The 17,142-nt window shown below is 52.0% G+C and overlaps 1 protein-coding gene across 2 annotated transcripts; it reads left to right on the top strand.

The window, feature by feature from the left end:
* The first annotated feature begins 1,954 nt into the window (after positions 1–1,954).
* SMG8 (SMG8 nonsense mediated mRNA decay factor) lies at positions 1,955–15,354 on the top strand. Of its 2 annotated transcripts, none has more exons than XM_061562100.1 (11): positions 1,955–2,104; positions 4,400–4,903; positions 5,317–5,726; positions 6,499–6,907; positions 7,249–7,424; positions 8,137–8,288; positions 9,058–9,203; positions 10,313–11,048; positions 11,515–11,632; positions 12,279–12,528; positions 13,011–15,354. In XM_061562100.1, exons 2-11 carry the CDS (start codon positions 4,406–4,408, stop codon positions 13,203–13,205), a joined length of 3,090 nt encoding a protein of 1,029 aa, XP_061418084.1. In that variant the 5' UTR covers positions 1,955–2,104; positions 4,400–4,405; the 3' UTR covers positions 13,206–15,354. The 2 variants fall into 2 exon arrangements, with proteins under 2 accessions (XP_061418084.1, XP_061418083.1); XM_061562099.1 differs by having other exon boundaries at positions 4,333–4,903.
* The last annotated feature ends 1,788 nt before the right edge of the window (positions 15,355–17,142 follow it).

Below are 17,142 nucleotides of genomic sequence, written 5' to 3'. Positions count from 1 at the left end.
TTTCTGATGTTGTCTATGTTATGTACACTTCTATATGGTTTTATTGGTATTGTGTTGAATGCATTTGTACTAACACCGGTCAAGCCATACTACTTTTTTTCTACTAATTTTAATCGTGTATCATATGGCCAGGTCTGTAAAATGATAACTTTTTTGTTTATCCACCTTGAAGTCTGGGTCCCTTTCCTGTCGGCGACCTAAACCCATCGGGTTTATGTCACTCGTGGTCACGCTGCTCGGTGAACTGGGCATTTAGGTCAATTTCTCTCCAGGTGAACGTTTTTTTGAATAATTTTGGTCGCGAAAGCCGACGTGTTAAATTCTCTCCAGGTGTTAACATCGAGCGTGGGTCCAGGGACCCCCCCCCCCCCATCCGCACGATCAACCCGCATTGGACAGCGTGGTGATGTTACCATCAAGCAATCCGCATGGCAGACATGACGTGGGGCCCTTCATTATTTTAGAATATTCGAAAATGTAAATGAATGGGAGAGGGTTTCAATCGATCATTTAAACAATGCACCCCCCTCCCCCCACACACTTGGGGAGTCGCTGATAAAAGCTTCGTCGCCAACTGCGTGAACGGTGTTTTTACTGCAGTTTGTCGGAAGATTTACGGGTAAAGTAGTGTAATATTGTCTTGTGATTACCATTATTTTAGTTCTTATGGTCTTCCCCCAACGCCCATCGTGCATCCCAAGATATCGATCCCCTCGATTAAGTCTTATTAGGTCGAACTACTGGTGGGCAAAACTTAGAATTTTTACCTTTGTACTAAATATCATGACGGCTGTCAGCAGTTTGTGGACACCTGGTTACTGTGGGTGGGTTTTTTGTTGTTTTTGCACGAAGAAAAAGTGCTCTGTTGCTGGTTAGCAGACGCTTTCGTGGTCATTTAACAATCGGGTATCCGCTGCAGCTCATTACCAAAACAGTCTTTAATGCTTGTAACAAATAAACGTTTTTTTTGGCTTACACCTTGTGAGTTTAATTAATTTTCACTTGTAAACACAGTGCTGTACGTGTAGTGTTGTTCCATTGTTATTTATTGACAATTGCATTATCATGATGTGCAGATTGTGTGTAGCTTCCACACTTGGGTTTACTTAAAACATAAATGAATATGCAAATGGTAAAAAAAAACATGTTACGGGTCTCAAAATTGTGGGGTCACAAGACATCCACGCCACCCTGTAGTGACATTTTTAATTCCTGAACATGCAACTTCATAGCTGCCAAACCCTTACCAGTGCCCTACCTTGTTACAGACCAACTCAGACCTTATCGGTCACCACGTGCCCCCTTATGAATCTCAACGTTTATCCTACAAAGTCCCATCACAAGCAGAGAAACACATTCAGTTTTCATCTTCTTGGTTCTTTCGGTAAAGTCACGTAGAAGGGAAATAATAAAATAATATAAATAAACCAATAAAATAAAAATTCTAACGTTTCCGACAGCTCTGTTTCTTCACCTGAGGACGGCTGCTTGCGTTGTGGACGAAACGTGAGAATGTTTTTAATCTTATGTATTATTTTATTGTTTTATTATATTTTATTATATTTTATTATTTTATTATGTTTTATTATTTTATTGGTTTATTTTTATTATTTTATTGTTTAATTTGTATTATGTTTTCTTTATTTTATTATTTCCCTTCTACGTGACTTTACCGAAATAACCAAGAAGATCAATCCCTGCAGTCACGAAAGCTTTAAATCGACATTTAGTTTTGCCCATATTGAAACGGGCTGTACGCCGTATGGACCTGGAAACTCACATTTTCTGCGTACAAGAAGAATACCACCGAGGTTAAACCACATGGGTTGACACGATTATCCAACCGAGTTCCCGTGACGTCATGTCACCGAGACCCCGTGACGTCATGTCACCGAAACCCCGTGACGTCATGTTACCGAGACCCCGTGACGTCATGTTACCGAGACCCCGTGACGTCACCCACGGCGGGTCGGCGGCCCGAACGTGGAAATTCCCATCGCGAAGCCTCCCTCTGTCATCGCCTGCGTCGATATCAGCATCATCGATAACATCATCATTGATATCATCATCGATATCATCATCATCAGCCTCCTCGTTAAAGGCGGTGAGTTGGCGCAAAGCACCGCAGCCATACACTATGTACAGTGCAGCGCGATAGTTGCACTGTACTCGCATACAGTGCGCAAGGGTACAGTGCGCCGCTGTACTGTATTTGCGTACAGTTCCGCGCCGCACTGTATTACGCGTACAGTGCACTGTACTACGCGTATAGTGCAACTATCGCGGTGTGGCTACAGTGCGATAGCCGCACTGTATTACGCGTACAGTGCACTGTACTACGCGTGCAGTGCAACTATCGCGCCGCACTGTACTACGCGTGCAGTGCACTGTACTACGCGTACAGTGCACTGTACTACGCGTACAGTGCAGCTATCGCGCTGTGGGTGGGGGTACAGTGCGATGGTTGCACTGTATCGCCTGTACAGTGCAATGATCGCACTACGGGTGGGGTGGTACAGTGCGCCTCGTACAGTGTGAATGTGAACTCTGCGCAGTTGAATCCGCGGCGTGCGAAGTGCAGCGGCCTTAACCCGGCGTCGTTACCAGCACCCCCCCCCCACGCCTAAGGATGTACTCGGTCCCGCCATGAGAACGTGGACATTCACACCACCAACGTTAGCGAGAACAGCAGCAGCAGCTTTGTAGGGGGCAGGATAACCAGGAGATGGAGCAGTGAAATCGTCGTGTGTGCCGGCGCTGAGGTGGATTGGGAGGAATTCATCCAGCAGTGGATGATGATGGTGGTGGTGATGGAGAGTCATACTCACACAAACTTTGGTTCTTTCGGTAAAGTCACGTAGGTAGAGAAATAAAATAAAATCAATCAAGACGTTCCGATCGCAACACAAGCAATCATCATCAGCACCACCTGATGATGATTGCTTGTGTTGCAATCGAAACGTCGTGAATTAATTTAACGTAATTTAAATTCGACCTACGTGACTTTACCGAAAGAACCAAAGAGTATGGATCACTGCAATCAGGAAAACTTCAAATCTAGATTAGCCATCCTCACGTTGTGCTTTAGCCAGGATAGATTGAGATTAAATCCTGGGTCCTGGATGTGTCAGCCGGTTGGTTACGAACCTGGCTCTACGGAGTTCTTCAATCACTCCTGTTCACGGCTAACATCAGTGGCGAATGATATCTGGACCGGTCCTGGGCCCCCTTTATTATACCTGGCACCAACCCGTGAAATCGGGTCAGAAAACCGCCACCACCGACACGGCGTGGTGCGGCTTTCATCCAGCAGTGGATCGAAAACAACGGGATATTTATTGTGTTATTGGTACATTGTCATAAGCATAGTGTCATCGGTGGAAGTGTAATAGGGTAATAATAGCAATACTGTGCTTTGTCCACGATAACCTTGCTGAGTCTTAATTTATTTTTGTACCATTCATTCATGTTCAGTAACTCGTCATTGTAATTACAAAGTGGCCGTCCATAAATGACGTCACGGACTTAGGGGGGGGGGGGGGTCAGACATTTGTGACGATGTGTGACGATGGGGGGGGGGGGGGGGTTGAGAAATATGACGTCACATCAAAATGCGCAACTTTAAATAAATATAGACAACACGTTCTACTTAATTAAATATACTTTTAATAAATGTTTTCTCCTACAACATCAGAGTGCAGCGCCACATTAAATACGCACTACAATGACAATAGTTTAAAGCGATTTGAAGCATGTTTTATTTTCAAAATGGAAATATGTTTTTTGGGGGGGGGGGCAGAGCTTTGTGACGTCATATTTGAGGGGGGGGGGTCTGACTTTTTGTGACGCGGTGTGACAAGGGGGGGGGGGGGTCAAAAATCGTCCAAAAACGCGTGGCGTCATTTATGGACGGCCCCAAAAGTCAAATGTCTCCCTGCAAGTATTTGGGGGGCGGTGCCTCGTCTCTTGGAGGCCCCTGAGCCCAAAGTGGCCGGTGGAAATTCCACACGGGAATGTGGAAGAAGACACCACGTTGTACAGTACTGTGCTGCCACGTCTATGTTCCCATTCATCCTGCATCGACCATCGTGGTCGAATTTAAGGTCAAACAATCCACACGAACCACGCCGCGTGGGGTGGCCCTCATCCAGTGGCGGATTTCCAAAGGGCTGTAGATGTAAAATATTTATATGAGAAATGACGTGCATGTATACGTTTCTATTTTGTACGTGATAAAAACTAGACAAATGGGACTTCCCTGGATGGAGAACCTCGGTGTTTTTACCATGATGCTTATTACATTTTGCTTCCGGTTCTATGGTCTTATTTCAGGCAACGTGGGGCTGTCTGCAGCATTGTAAACAGTGAGGATCACGCGAGCGAATCGATGTCGCCACAGCTCACGATGCATCCCCCGTCGCTCGAGTCTCTGCTCGCCGCGGCGGGCGCCGACGATGCCGGCGACGAGATTTGCGTCATCGGGGTGTGCGGCCTCGCCTCCCCCTCGCGCACCAACTACGGCCACACAATCGTCAACATCCTCACCGACCGCCTCGTCTTCCCCGCGTGGCACGACTCCGCCGCCGCCGCCGGCGTCGCCGCGCCGGTGGAGGCGCACTACGACCGGGAGAACCGCACCGTCTACCTCGTGGTGTCGTCCGCCAGCCCCGCCGGGCTCCTGCGCGCCAGCGTCACCGCCGGGGACCGGCACGCCGAGACGCACGCGGCTTGGCGCCGCGCCGAGAAGCAGCATTGCCTGGCCATGCTGTTCGTGCTGTCGGTGAGCCACGTGGTGCTGCTGCAGCACCCGACCTGCACCTTCGACATCACCTACGACCGCCTCTTCCGTGGCCTCGACCAGCTCCGGCAGAAGCTGCAGCCGCAGCTCAGGGCGCTGCTGCAGGTACGGGGACGGCAACGCCGTGTCACGGGGGGCACGGGGTCACGCACCACGGCATGCAATCGTGGGTCCCTCACTTCATTGTCTGGCCTGGTTCTTACACTCTTACGTCTCGTTGTCAATTTTTTGCGTTTTAACGATAAAGAAACGAAATGTTGATCAACAAAAAACAACAACGTACAGCTATTTAAAAAATTTAAGATTTAAATGGCAAATCTTATGATATGATCTATGAACATTACAGGAGTCCCTGATAGGCCTGCGGAGTGACGTCCACGGTTTCGGTCCATAAACAACCGAGCGCTACGTGGCAAATCATTTTTTTCCTTAACTCTTAAGAAACAAGAATTCCTACTGCAGTGCAACAAAGACCACACGCGGGGTCTCAATGTCGCCTCCCGCTCTCCCACACTCAGGACTGCCCGGTGGGCAAGGAGTGGCAGCTGAACTGCCGGCCCTGCCCTCCGCGCCTCCTCTTCATCTTCCAGCTCAACGGGGCGCTCCGAGCCTCGGATGCCGGGCTGTGGCGCGAGGGCGACTCCCCCGCCGCCGCCGCCGCCGCCGCCGGCGCTGCAACCAAACTCAAGCGCCACTCGCCCAAGCGGCGCCTGCAGCACGCGCTCGAGGATCAGATCTACCACGTGTTCCGCAAGAGCCGCTTGCTCACCAACCAGAGCGTGAACTGCCTCTTCACCGTGCCGGCCAACCAGGCCTTCGTGTACGTGATGGCCGAGCCGCCCGACGACCCCGTCGGCTCGCTCATCCGCTGCCTCCGCAGCAACTGCAGCCTCAAGGAGGGCGATGGCCAAAACGCCGGACCACGAAGGTGTGGTGCTGCGACGGTCGTGGTGGTGGTGTGGTATTTGGGTATTTCATATCATACTCCACCACCCTCCACTCCCCCATTGGTGGTGGGGCAGTTGCGAAGAGAGTGGAGAAGTATCCATACCTGGGCAGTGTGCTTATGACCGGCTCCGGTTTGGCAGTGAGGTCTCGAGTGGCATTGTCTTTTCATCAGCTGCGTAACGTTGCGTGGAAACTGCCTGGCTTAACGCTCCATAAAATGCTCCAGGTCTTTGCAGCCAGAGCTATGCCCACCCTTCTCTACGCTTGCGAAACGGGGACTCCTTTAAAGGAACATCTATGCCGTTTTGAAACATTCAGGCTGGCCTGCCTATGATCCATCCCGGGTTTAACCAGAATGGATTGTGTGAGGAGCTCACATATCCTTGAAAGATTTTAACATTGTTCAATCAGTGAGCTCCTCCGGCAGGCATGACTGCGTTGGTTGGGTCATGTATCCCGCATGCCCAGCCACCGCATGCCCAAGCAGCTAATGACATTCGTGATGACATTGGTGGTGGTTTCTTGGTAAGAGTGGTGATGATGATAATCCCGGTGGTAGGGATAGGAGTAGCGGCGGTGTCCTTAGAATGTGGTGGTGTGGTGCTAATGGCGGCGACGGTAATGGTGGTCGTGATGAAGATGGCATCGGTGGCGAGGGTGGCCTTGGCACTCGGTAAAATGTCGGTGCCGGAATCCCTGCTTTACCAAGTGTAACGCTGACACCCCGGCGCACGGCCCCGCGCCCTTCACAGGTACCAGCTGATGCGGCGTTCTGCGCGGCCGTCGGCGCTGCCCCCTGCCCCGCCCCCGCCGCTGGAGTCCCAGTCGAGCGGCTCCCTCCCGGCCGACCCCACGCTGCGCGAGTTTGTGTGGCAGCACGCCGAGCTGGTGTTCGCGCGCCGCGGATTTGACGACAGCGTCGGCCGCAACCCGCAGCCCGCGCACTTCGAGCTGCCCACGCTCGCCAACTGGGCCGCGGTGGCCGCGCGGCTGAGCGGCGCGCTGCTCGGCACGGCGAGCGGCGGGTGGGGGGACGTCGCCGAGGTCTCGGACGGAGAGGACGACGACGAGGATGAGGACGACGAGGAGGAGGACGGCGGCGCCGGCGACGACGGTGTGGATGGGAAGACGCCAGCTGATCCAGTCAGCGTCCATGCCAAGGTCTGCCCCTCGTTCCGCTAGACTCACGGGCGTATTGTAGTTCGAGGGCGGCCCATGCTATGGATGGGGTGAACGGGTCGGCAACGCGCAGCTACGGAGCCGCATGCTTCAGGACCGCTTCGTGACGTTATTAAGCACTCCCGTCTCGTATCCACCACACGCAACAATAACGACAGAAGTTAAATGTCTCCTTGCTCAAAGGCATTTTAAAGTCATATTCAACCCCTGGTAAGGGAAAGAGGTTTTCCCACACACAGAATAGCCGCTCTCTTCCACTGCAGGCCGCGGTCCCACGTGCTAACGTCCCCCCCCCCCCCCCCCCCGTGGCAACACCGGCACAGGTTCAGAGTCAGCTGAAGTGCTTGGAGGGCTTCCTGGACGCCGACACGCGCTTCTCCGAGAGCCGCTGCCAGAAGGCGCTGCCGCTGGCGCACAGCGCGTACCAGGCGGGCCTGCCGCACCACTACACGAGCGCCTACCACCGGAGTCAGCTCGCGCACGCACTCTCCATCTACAGGTGCGCGCGCCAGGAAGTTGCACAGCGGATCCGACGTAGTGCACCTCCGCCACTGTGGAATGCTACAAAGAGCCTGGCAATGCCACGGAGGTCGAGGTGTTAACTACCTCACCTGGTATGCAGGTGGTCATGGGTTCGATCCCTACCCGACGCCTGCTGTATATTTAGAGTCTGCGTGTCTCTCTGTCATCATCATCACGGTGGCTAGGAGATGTTAACTACCTCACCTGGTACGCAGGTGGTCATGGGTTCGATCCCGAACCTGCCGCCTGCTGTATATTTGGGGTTTGCGTGTCTCTCTGTCATCATCATCATGATGGCTAGGAGATGTTAACTACCTCGCCTGGTATGCAGGTGGGCATGGGTTCGATCCCCACCCTGGCGCCTGCTGTATATTTGGGGTTTGCGTGTTCTCCCCGTGATCATGTGAATTTTTCTCCAGGTCCTCCGATTTTTCTCTCCACATTTAGAAGAAACATCACGCGTTTTAGAGGGTTATTTGGCTGCTGTAAATTTCGACGCGATAACCCACTTGGTTGAGCTATCATTTATGAATGCCAGTTCCCTTCGGAAAAATTATTACATGGCTGAGTAGGTCTTACCTGGTAAAAATAAAAATAATTTTATTTTCTACACAAATAGATATTGAAAACGCTTTTCGAGGGTTCAAACATGAGGTGCGTGTTGTCATCTGTGTGTCTGTTCTTTGCAGGCAGCATGCTCGTGGGCCGGCCTACCAGGCATACCTCCTCAAGCTGCAGGAGGACTGCCACAGCTTCTGGCAGGCCGGCCACCAGCTGTGCGAGGAGAGAAGCCTCACGGACCAGCACTGCATCCACAAGTACCACCTGCTGCCCAAAGCGGGTAACGGCCAGGACTCGCACACACGCGGTGACACGCGCACGCACACAAAGATCCCCTGTATAGCCTGTAACTGACTGTAGGGGCAAGTGCTGTTAGCGAGCACCTACAAAGGCTTGGCACAGCACACGACGGCGTGGGTGGCCAGCACCAAGCTGAGCCGCTTTTGTTTCTGCCCTCGTTGTCTTCCCCCCCGTGTATCCTGTCGCCTGCTGACGCGCTTACTACCGCACACTGTAGTTACCACTTTCAGTCAGCAGCCAGCGCTATTACTCTATGTATGTATATATATGTATATGCATGTGTGTATGTATATGTGTATGTATGTATATGTACGTGTGTATATGTGTGTATGTATGTATGTGGGGAGTGGTAGCGTAGCGGTTAGCACGCTGCGCTATGAACCCGGCGACACGGGTTCGATTCCCGCTCACGGCCAACACCAGTGACGATTATCTGAACCAGTCCCGGGCCTCACATAGGTCGACTCAGCCTCAAATGAGTACCTGGTGCGGTGTGTAAACATCGCCACTGGGGAGACAAAGGCGGTCGGGCGTGGTGCTGGCCACCCACCCCCTCGTGTACCGTTCCGGCCTTCATAGGTGCTCGCTAACAGCACTTGTCCCTACAGTCTGTTAAGGCTATATGGGGGATCTTTGTCTTTATCTTTGTTTGTATGTATGTATGTATATGCATATGCTTATGTATATGCATGTGTGTGTATATGCATGTGTGTGTATATGCATGTGTGTATGTATGTGTGTGCGTTCAGGAGAACTTGCAGACCCAGACCAAGTGCCACCAGTTGTCCCCCATTGCAGCCGTTCCCGCGCCACCAGCACCTGCAACTGCGGCTCGCACCAGGGCACTCGCGAGGACCCCTTCACCCTGCGCGCTGCCAACTTCACCTTCTTCGAGGCACGTGTTGGGTGTGGAGTGGGCCGGCTGAAGGTTCTTCGCTTTCGATATGTGGCTGTATTGGCGATACACCGGTGCAGCATAACTCACCGGTCCCCACAAAACAGCAAAACTTTAATCGGCAAGTCTGTTTTTTCAGTCTTTAATTGACCCTGTCGCCAAGTTCGACGCGATTCGAAGGTTTCTTCAGTCTACGGAGACTTGCAAATGCTATTTAAGGACGAGTTTTTCAAATAGAGGCAGAATTGTTCGTGAAAGGTCAGTGATCGTATTTTTCTAACCCTAACCTAACCGTCCGACCAAGTCTTGGGCACAAATCAAAGTTGTCTCGGGCACGAGTCAAAACACGGAGCCAGCCAATCGCCAACAGGGCTGGGTGCTGCTACTCGGAAATGGATTGTGAAGCTTCGTGTTTGGTCTTCCGACCGCTTCGACATCACGAGAACTGATTTTGACGCACCACCACCACCCCGCAGGTGTAGCGCAAATACGTTCGAATGGCAGCAGCGGCGGCGTAGTGTCAGTGGCGTGGTGTCAGTGGCGTGGTGTCAGTGGCGTAGTGTGGTTCACGTGAGCAGTGTTGCAAGGAGTGAAATGGGGGCCCCCTTTCTGGCACCTTGACCCCTCTGTCCCAGTGTACAATTAAACTATTTTTTATTTGACCAGGTAAGGCCCACAGCTCGTTTGCAGAATCGACGTGGCCACAAATAATAGCTCAACGAAGTGGCTCATCATGTGGACATTTATAGCAGCCAAACACTGCAAATGCCATGTTTTGAAATGTGGAGGGGAAAAACAGGAGGACCCGGAGAAAAATCCACTCGCTAGCTACATCGCTGGTACGTAGGGCGTGGAGCATTCCAGATGTGCTGAGAATCCCGTGTGATGAACTTTAGCAGCTTTTTATGCAGCCAGATTCTCAGGTGTGGTGAGTTTGATGGTTGAAACTTGCACACAAAAAACGATCACGTTAAAAAACAATGTTTTCCATTTTGGAAAAGTTCTAGGTGTGAGGTAAAAAAAAAAAATGTTGCTTTAATCGACAAACGTATAAAAGGCGTGGCGCCAGTTTGGATCAGGTCACTGTGCTCATGAATCACCCCGTGCAGATGATGGAGGACAAATACTGCGGCAAGCTGGAACACTTCATCTTCCCCACGTTCGAGCGCGACGCGGGAGTCAGCCGCAAGAACTCGCTCGATGCCAGCGTGGCCCCAGCTCCCGTGCCCACAGAGGACGCCCTCTACAAAGACGCCCCCGAAGCCACGGGTGGCACCGAGTGCAGCCCGGACCTCCCGCACGGCCTGGGCCAGGCGGCCGGCACGCCCGCGGGGCTGCTCGCCGAGCCGCAGGCCGGCACCGCCGCCGCGGCCGGCCCGGCGCGGTCGCAGCCCGGGCTGGGCCACGTTCACTCCCAGCCACCCGCCGCCACCTCCCAACCGGCGCACGCGCACTCCCAGCCGGCGCCGGCCACGCACGGGGACCAGAACGACGCTCGCCCCTGCCGCGCCCGCTCCCAGTCCGGACCGACGCCCCACGACGAGGGTGGCGAGCTCGAGCCCGGAGAGAGGCCGGCAGCCAACCCGGAGGAGAAGTCCCCGCTTCAGGATGACCAGGACCGACAGCAGCAGCAGCAGCAGCAGCCGCTGGGGGGAATGGTGCACCTGGGAGGGGTGGTGGCGGGGCGGCTGCCCTCCTTCTCGTCGTGGTCGCTGGTGCGGCTGGGACCCGCCAAGGCCTACGTCCCCTCGCAGGGGCTCGCCGACATGCCGGGGTTCGTGCCGGGGACCCACTTCCTGATGCCGTGGGACGTCCCGCTGTCCAGCACGCGGCGCTCCAACGAAGGCAAGTCAACTGAGTTGTGAATGGTGTTTTCTATCACCAGGTAAGGCCCCCGTTGAGCCCTGCGCAACGCTCGTTTGAGGAGGGGAAAAGACGCTGTAACTTTCCGATCGGCATCTTTGCTGCTGCGCCAAGATGTTAACTACCTCGCCTGGTATGCAGGAGGTCATGGATTCGATCACGACCTTGACACCTGTATATTTGGAGTCTGCATGTTCTCTCCCCGTGGTTGCATATATTTTTCTTCCACGTCCTCCGGTTGTGTCCCCTCCACATGTAGAATAAAAATCACGTGTTTAGAGTTTTTGGCTGCTGTAAATTACCACGCGAAAAGCCACTTGGTTCAGCTATCATTTGTGGCCAGGTCGCTTCTGAAAAAGAGCTACGTCGCTCAGCAGCGGGCCCTTACATGGTGAAATAAAAATAGTTGTTCATAGTTTTGTGCATCCCCTCGTTATTCGTGCTGCAGGAGAGGAGGAGGAGGCGTGGCCAGCGATCCGCACGGAGGGAGCGGAGCGTGCGGAGGGGGAGTCCTGGAGGGGGTTTGCCCCAACGCGTACCTGGAGACGCGGGGACAACACGGCCAGGTGTGGAACCTCCCTTTGGTCTCAGCACGGGAATGTGGGGCTGATGGCTGAGCCCCAGTGTGACAAAAAAAAGACAAAGATCCCCCGTATAGCCTGAACAGACTGTTGGGGCAAGTGCTGTTAGCGAGCACCTATGAAGGCCGGCACGGCGCACGAGGGGGTGCGTGGCCAACACCACGCCCAGCCGCCTTTATCTCCCCAGTGGTGATGTTTACACACCGCACCAGGTACTCATTTGAGGCTGAGTCCACCTAGGGGAGGCGCAGGACCAGTTCAGATAATTGTCACTGGTGATGGCCGTGAACGGAAATCGAACTCGGGTCGCCGGGTTTGTAGCGCAGTGCGCTAGCTGCTACACTCCCGCTCTCAATCAAAGCGATCCCTACTAGCCCGCTCCACCAAATCACCCAGAAAGCACCCGAGCTTGTCAGATGTCGGACGCAAAGTGGAGTTGAGCCGAGACAGTGCGAGGCCGTACGAATCACGCAGTCTAATTATAATTATTAATCATTATTGTTATTAATTCCTGCGCCTCCCAATTGGCACGGTTGGCTACGTGCGGTGCAAAAAGCAGTTCGACATTCACACGTGTACCCTAAGTTGTGGCGGAATCGCGACTCGCTTGCCCGTCGCCGCTTTCCGCCAGGGCGTACGTCGGCTACGAGTACGAGGACTCGCGGGGCCGGCGCTTCATGTGCTCTGCGCCGGAGAAAGTGATGAAGGTGGCGCCGGGCAGCGGCTACCGCGACTTTGCGAGCCGCGCGCTCGCGGCCGACATGCCGCTCTACGTGGCCGCCTCGGGGCAGAGCCGCGGGCCCAAGCCGGCGCTCGCTCAGCTCATGCGCCTCTACGTCGTGGTGCCCGACGCGTCCGTGCGCCTGCTGCTCGCACCGCAGGTACTGTGCGACCGCCCGTCCGTGTGCTTACACGCACTCTTGCAGGCATCGTGCCCAGCGTGCGAGTGCGTCCGCTCACACCGACACGTGGTGCAACTTTGCGCACGCATCGACTCCCACGTTGTGCGAGTTGGATCAAGTACGGCTCTACAACACTCGTGCGGCCATTCATGCTCGCACATGTACTCATGTGCGGTGTGAAAAAAGTTCTACATACATAACTCATCTCTTTAGAGCTGCTTTTTGTGTTTGGTTTGTCCTTCCCTGAACCTTCGAGTACCAAGGTTGGCTACGTACGGTGCGAAGGAAGTTCAACAAACATACATACACGCACACATGCGCACACCATAACGCGGGCACTCATTCATTCGTGTCGCCACCATCGCAATTAAAATTTTTACATCGGGAGAAAAGCCAAAATGGCCAGTGCTGCTGCGCTGTGCAACTTATTCCACCGCGTGTCCTCCCCCCGCGCCCGTCAGGTGCAGCCCGGCTCGGCGCCGTGCCCGATCTTCGTTCCAGAGCAGCGCGAGGTGACGCTGCCCACGGACGGCCTGTGGGTGCTTCGCCTGCCCATGGCGTACGGCAGCGAGCGCGGCCCCTGCCTGCCGCCGCGTGACACGCAGGGCCTGTCCGCCTACCGCCTCCTCCGCGGCGTGCTCCGGGTGGAGACTTAGGGAGCCGGAGGTGGTGGAACAATCGTTCGAGGGGAGTGCCAGGCACAGCAAGAGAACGGGGCGGGCAGCGGGCGCCGATGACACGGCGGTGCCGCGCCACTGCACCATCTCGACGGCGGCGTCTCGCTCTGCGGGTCACGTGACTTGTTAATCAACATTCTGGCCGCACGCTGCAGATCATGTGACCAGCATCCACTGGTTTTGCACTGCAGCCGCACTCGTCGCACCGATGATGACGACGATGATGATGAAGCGCTTGCGTGGAGCAGTGCCCAAGATGAAACATTTTGGCGGGGGCTCCTGGCGTGGTGGCTATTCGATCATTTTTCACCAGGATGGTTTGTGCAGGAAGACTGGGAGCATAGGCATGAAATAGATTGTGATGCAAAGCCCTCTGCTGCCAACAACATTACCCCCTCTGCCCCCCCCCCCCCCCCCTCCTCTACAGCAGCCTATTTAAAGCTTATTTTACATAATGTAGGTTTTTTGGGCTAGATCGCGTAAATATATAAATGTGTCGTTAAATCCGCCAGCACCCGACACAGCCAACTAGTAAGGGTTGTCACGTAAACAGAACGTGGCCAATTCGTCACTAGTACAGCACACTGGTTGTGTGTTGGAGAGAAAATTTACAATCTGGGTACGACGTTTCGCCTATAATTATAACTAGCTTCATCAGGCGGATGTGATGACGTCACTTGTGATCCTTTCAAGTTAAAAGGGGGGGGATTAATTAATGCATATACATTACAATGGGTTATCCATTGCCGGTTGGGTTATTCATATGGTTGTCAACGTACATTATTGGATGCACATTATGCATGCCGATTGTTCTTGTACCTACACACTTATATTTACGCGATCTAACCCAAATAACCTACATTATGGATGATATTGGTTGCAAAAGCCTACTTCGTGTTCAACTAAAAAGCCTGTTATAGTGGTCACCCATGCAAGCACTATTCAAATGAAAAAAATCCTGCTTAATTTTTTTATATATCTGATGAGTCAAATCTGAGAAATGACAACAACAAAAAGCCGTCGTAACAGAATTAAAAAAACAGCGCAGGTCATAGAAACGACACACGTGTGTGCGTGTGTGTGTGCTTTTTTAAAGCGCAATATTTCACTTGCGTGGCCGCATTGCAGGCGTTTCGGTGGAAGGCGACTCAAGCTCCGAATAGCTTCACTATCAATAATTGCTTCGTCGGTGTTTAATCTTTCATTATGAGAAAGAACCTGCTCATGTAAATAAACACCCCCCCCTTGCATTAACCACTGTAATTTAACGTGAATTGTGTGGTGTACAATGGTGTTTGTGGCAAATGTGCTCGGCGTGTGAGTGCGAGTGTATACAAGTGTTGATTGCATTGGGTACAAGTGGCTATAAAATGCATTGTGGTTTTGTAACAATAAATGTCATGTCCTATCTCGGTTATTTCTTGGAATATCACATTTCCTTCAGACCCATTGCACACGTTACAAGTGGTCAGTGTGTCTTTCGAGACGGATGCAAATCCAAGCCGTGCAATGTAACTGCTGTTTGTATTTAGCTGGTCCGCACCTCCGATGCGCGTGATTGGCTACGTCTGGTGCGAGTGGAGTTCACGCGCATAGATCTAACCCATGGCCACTTGACTCTTACAGTTTTTCTCAATCGTGCAAAACAAGAACAGTTCATCTGGAAAAAAATAGGTGAACCTAGCAAAGTTGTACGGTACTCTGCTCGGGAAAGTCATCATGAGATAATTACAGATACAGGTTCACAGCAACACCGATGTTAACCAAGGCTTGCAATGGGTACCGTACCATTTCTCAGTTTATATTCAGCCTTTCAGGAGACGGGTTATTTGACAAACAAATAAAACTTGGCTCAATTGTGAACAATTAATTTAAGGAATTTTTATTGATAGGCATTTGTAAATTATTAACATCTAATTATCAGAAGCATACTGCCTGTGTAAACAGACAAGGTGAAATACATGGACTGCATAAATTACTACTATTAAGTATTAGGATTGTCAAATGGCAATAAACAAGACACGGTTAAATTTCGATTTAAAGCTTTCGTGACTGCAGGGATTCACCTTCTTGGTTCTTTCGGTAAAGTCACGTAGAAGGGAAATAATAAAATAATAAAAATAAAACATACTAAAATACAATTCTCACGACGTTTCGGGCGCAACACAAGCGTCCATCATCAGGTGGGAAAGCATGGTCTGCTGCTGAGGCAGACTGTTTTAAAAGGTTTGAAATGGGTGTAGCCCAAGGGTCAAAGAAGTGGCCAGGGCTCGTGATGTTAATGTGAGAAATTAGCATGTGGCTGTAAGATAGGAGGAGAGCGGCCTCCTCGACGAGGGTACAGAAGTGGCTATGTTAATGTGAGAGATTAGAGGGCACGGAAGTGGCTATGTTAATGTGAGAGTCTTCTTGGTTCTTTCGGTTGTTCACATCAAAGGTAATAAGCCTCGTGGACTATTGGGTCATGTGATTAGCTGGAGGTGGAAGGTCAACTGTAGCCATCGAGGCTGGCCTCAAGTCATTTTGTCCCGTCCTGCAAACCGTCTACGGGATCATACATTTGTAGATATGCCACTAAAATAACAAAGTATTTTAGTTCAAAGCCTCCGGTCGCCTCAATCCACAAGGCAGCAGACATCGCGGCTATTGCGATTTTCACCTGAAGACGGGCGCTTGTGTTGCATCCGAAACGTCGTGATTTATTTTGTTTTATTTCTACCCACGTGACTTTACCGAAAGAACCAAAGAGTATAGATTCCTGCAGTCACGAAAAAAGCTTAAAATCAAGATCAATACACTGTTAAATATTTAGGGACTCTACCACTATACAGTCCGACGTGGCCGGTGTGATTTCCTTTGCAACGTCCGACGTTGATAGCCGGCGTGGTTTTGTCGCGTTCACGCGCCAACGATCCTTGATGCGACCGCCCCCCACGAAACAACGTCCACCGGGGGGTTATGTCGGGTGAAGGGGGCCACGTCATTGTTCCACCTTGACACGAGCCAACTCGCAATCGTCTCTTGCAACCAAAAACGCACACGCACGAGGTCAGGGCGGTGAGAAATCAGTGGGGTTTACATACATGGATCTCATCGCCTGTATTTCAGCTCCCTTTTGTACCAGTCTTTTTTTTCTCTGCGGTCACCAGCATATAAAAACAGCTGTATGGCAGCTACAATTAAATACAAAACAATTATCATCTAATAAGTATAGGGGGGAAGGGGGTACCCACAGAAAACGATAGTAGACACTAGCTTTTTTGCCCTTCCAAGGACGTTGTATATTGCAGAAAATTTGAACTATTCAATAGAAAAATTGTTCAGCTCATGATTATTAATGAGGGGGGGGGGGTTGCCCCATGTGGAGTGACGTCACCCCCCCTCATAGTTCTTGTGGAGGGGTGCAGCATGTGGAGTGACGTCACCCGCTCATGATTATTAATGGGAGAGGTGCGGCATGTGGAGTGCGCGACCTTCTTGTGCGTGAGTGTAAATTTCCACGGGGGCATGAATATTAATGAAGGGGGGGGGGGGGGGCTCTTTTGCAGTGACGTCACGCACGGATGCAGCACTGTGCTGCGTAGATTTATTTTTTACCGTCACTTTCTGTAAAGAAACGTCATGTTTGAAGCGACTTTGCGTAATAAATTATTTAATTCAGCTCGACCTTCCTCTGCGTTCGTGTAAAACTTCACCCACTCATGAATATTAATGAGGGGGGAGGGTGGGCCTCATGTGGAGTGACGTCACGTGAGGGGGGGTGGGCCTCGTGGAGTGACGTCACGCGCGTGACGGACAGACATTTCTGGGTGACTGTATTCGGTAACATTGCTGCATTCCCAACTTGTCACAACCAAACACAAACTTTTCCACGGGCCAGAGCAGAAATCTATCCCACCTCAGGGGTAGCAAAGCA

This window comes from Lethenteron reissneri, chromosome 28, assembly GCF_015708825.2.
Source record: "Lethenteron reissneri isolate LAM-NWPU_2019-01 chromosome 28, ASM1570882v1, whole genome shotgun sequence".
Classification (NCBI taxonomy): Eukaryota; Metazoa; Chordata; class Hyperoartia; order Petromyzontiformes; family Petromyzontidae; genus Lethenteron; species Lethenteron reissneri.
Note: the sequence above shows the minus strand (reverse complement) of the source record. Positions and strands in the feature narration are given on the sequence as shown.

Excerpts from the sequence above, each read along its gene's own strand:
- SMG8 (XM_061562099.1), top strand. The coding sequence starts at position 4,388 with ATGTCGCCACAGCTCACGATGCATCCCCCGTCGCTCGAGTCTCTGCTC. Across the intron at positions 9,204-10,312 it reads CCAACTTCACCTTCTTCGAG|ATGATGGAGGACAAATACTG; the intron begins GCACGTGTTGGG and ends CACCCCGTGCAG. Across the intron at positions 11,633-12,278 it reads CGCGGGGACAACACGGCCAG|GGCGTACGTCGGCTACGAGT; the intron begins GTGTGGAACCTC and ends GCTTTCCGCCAG.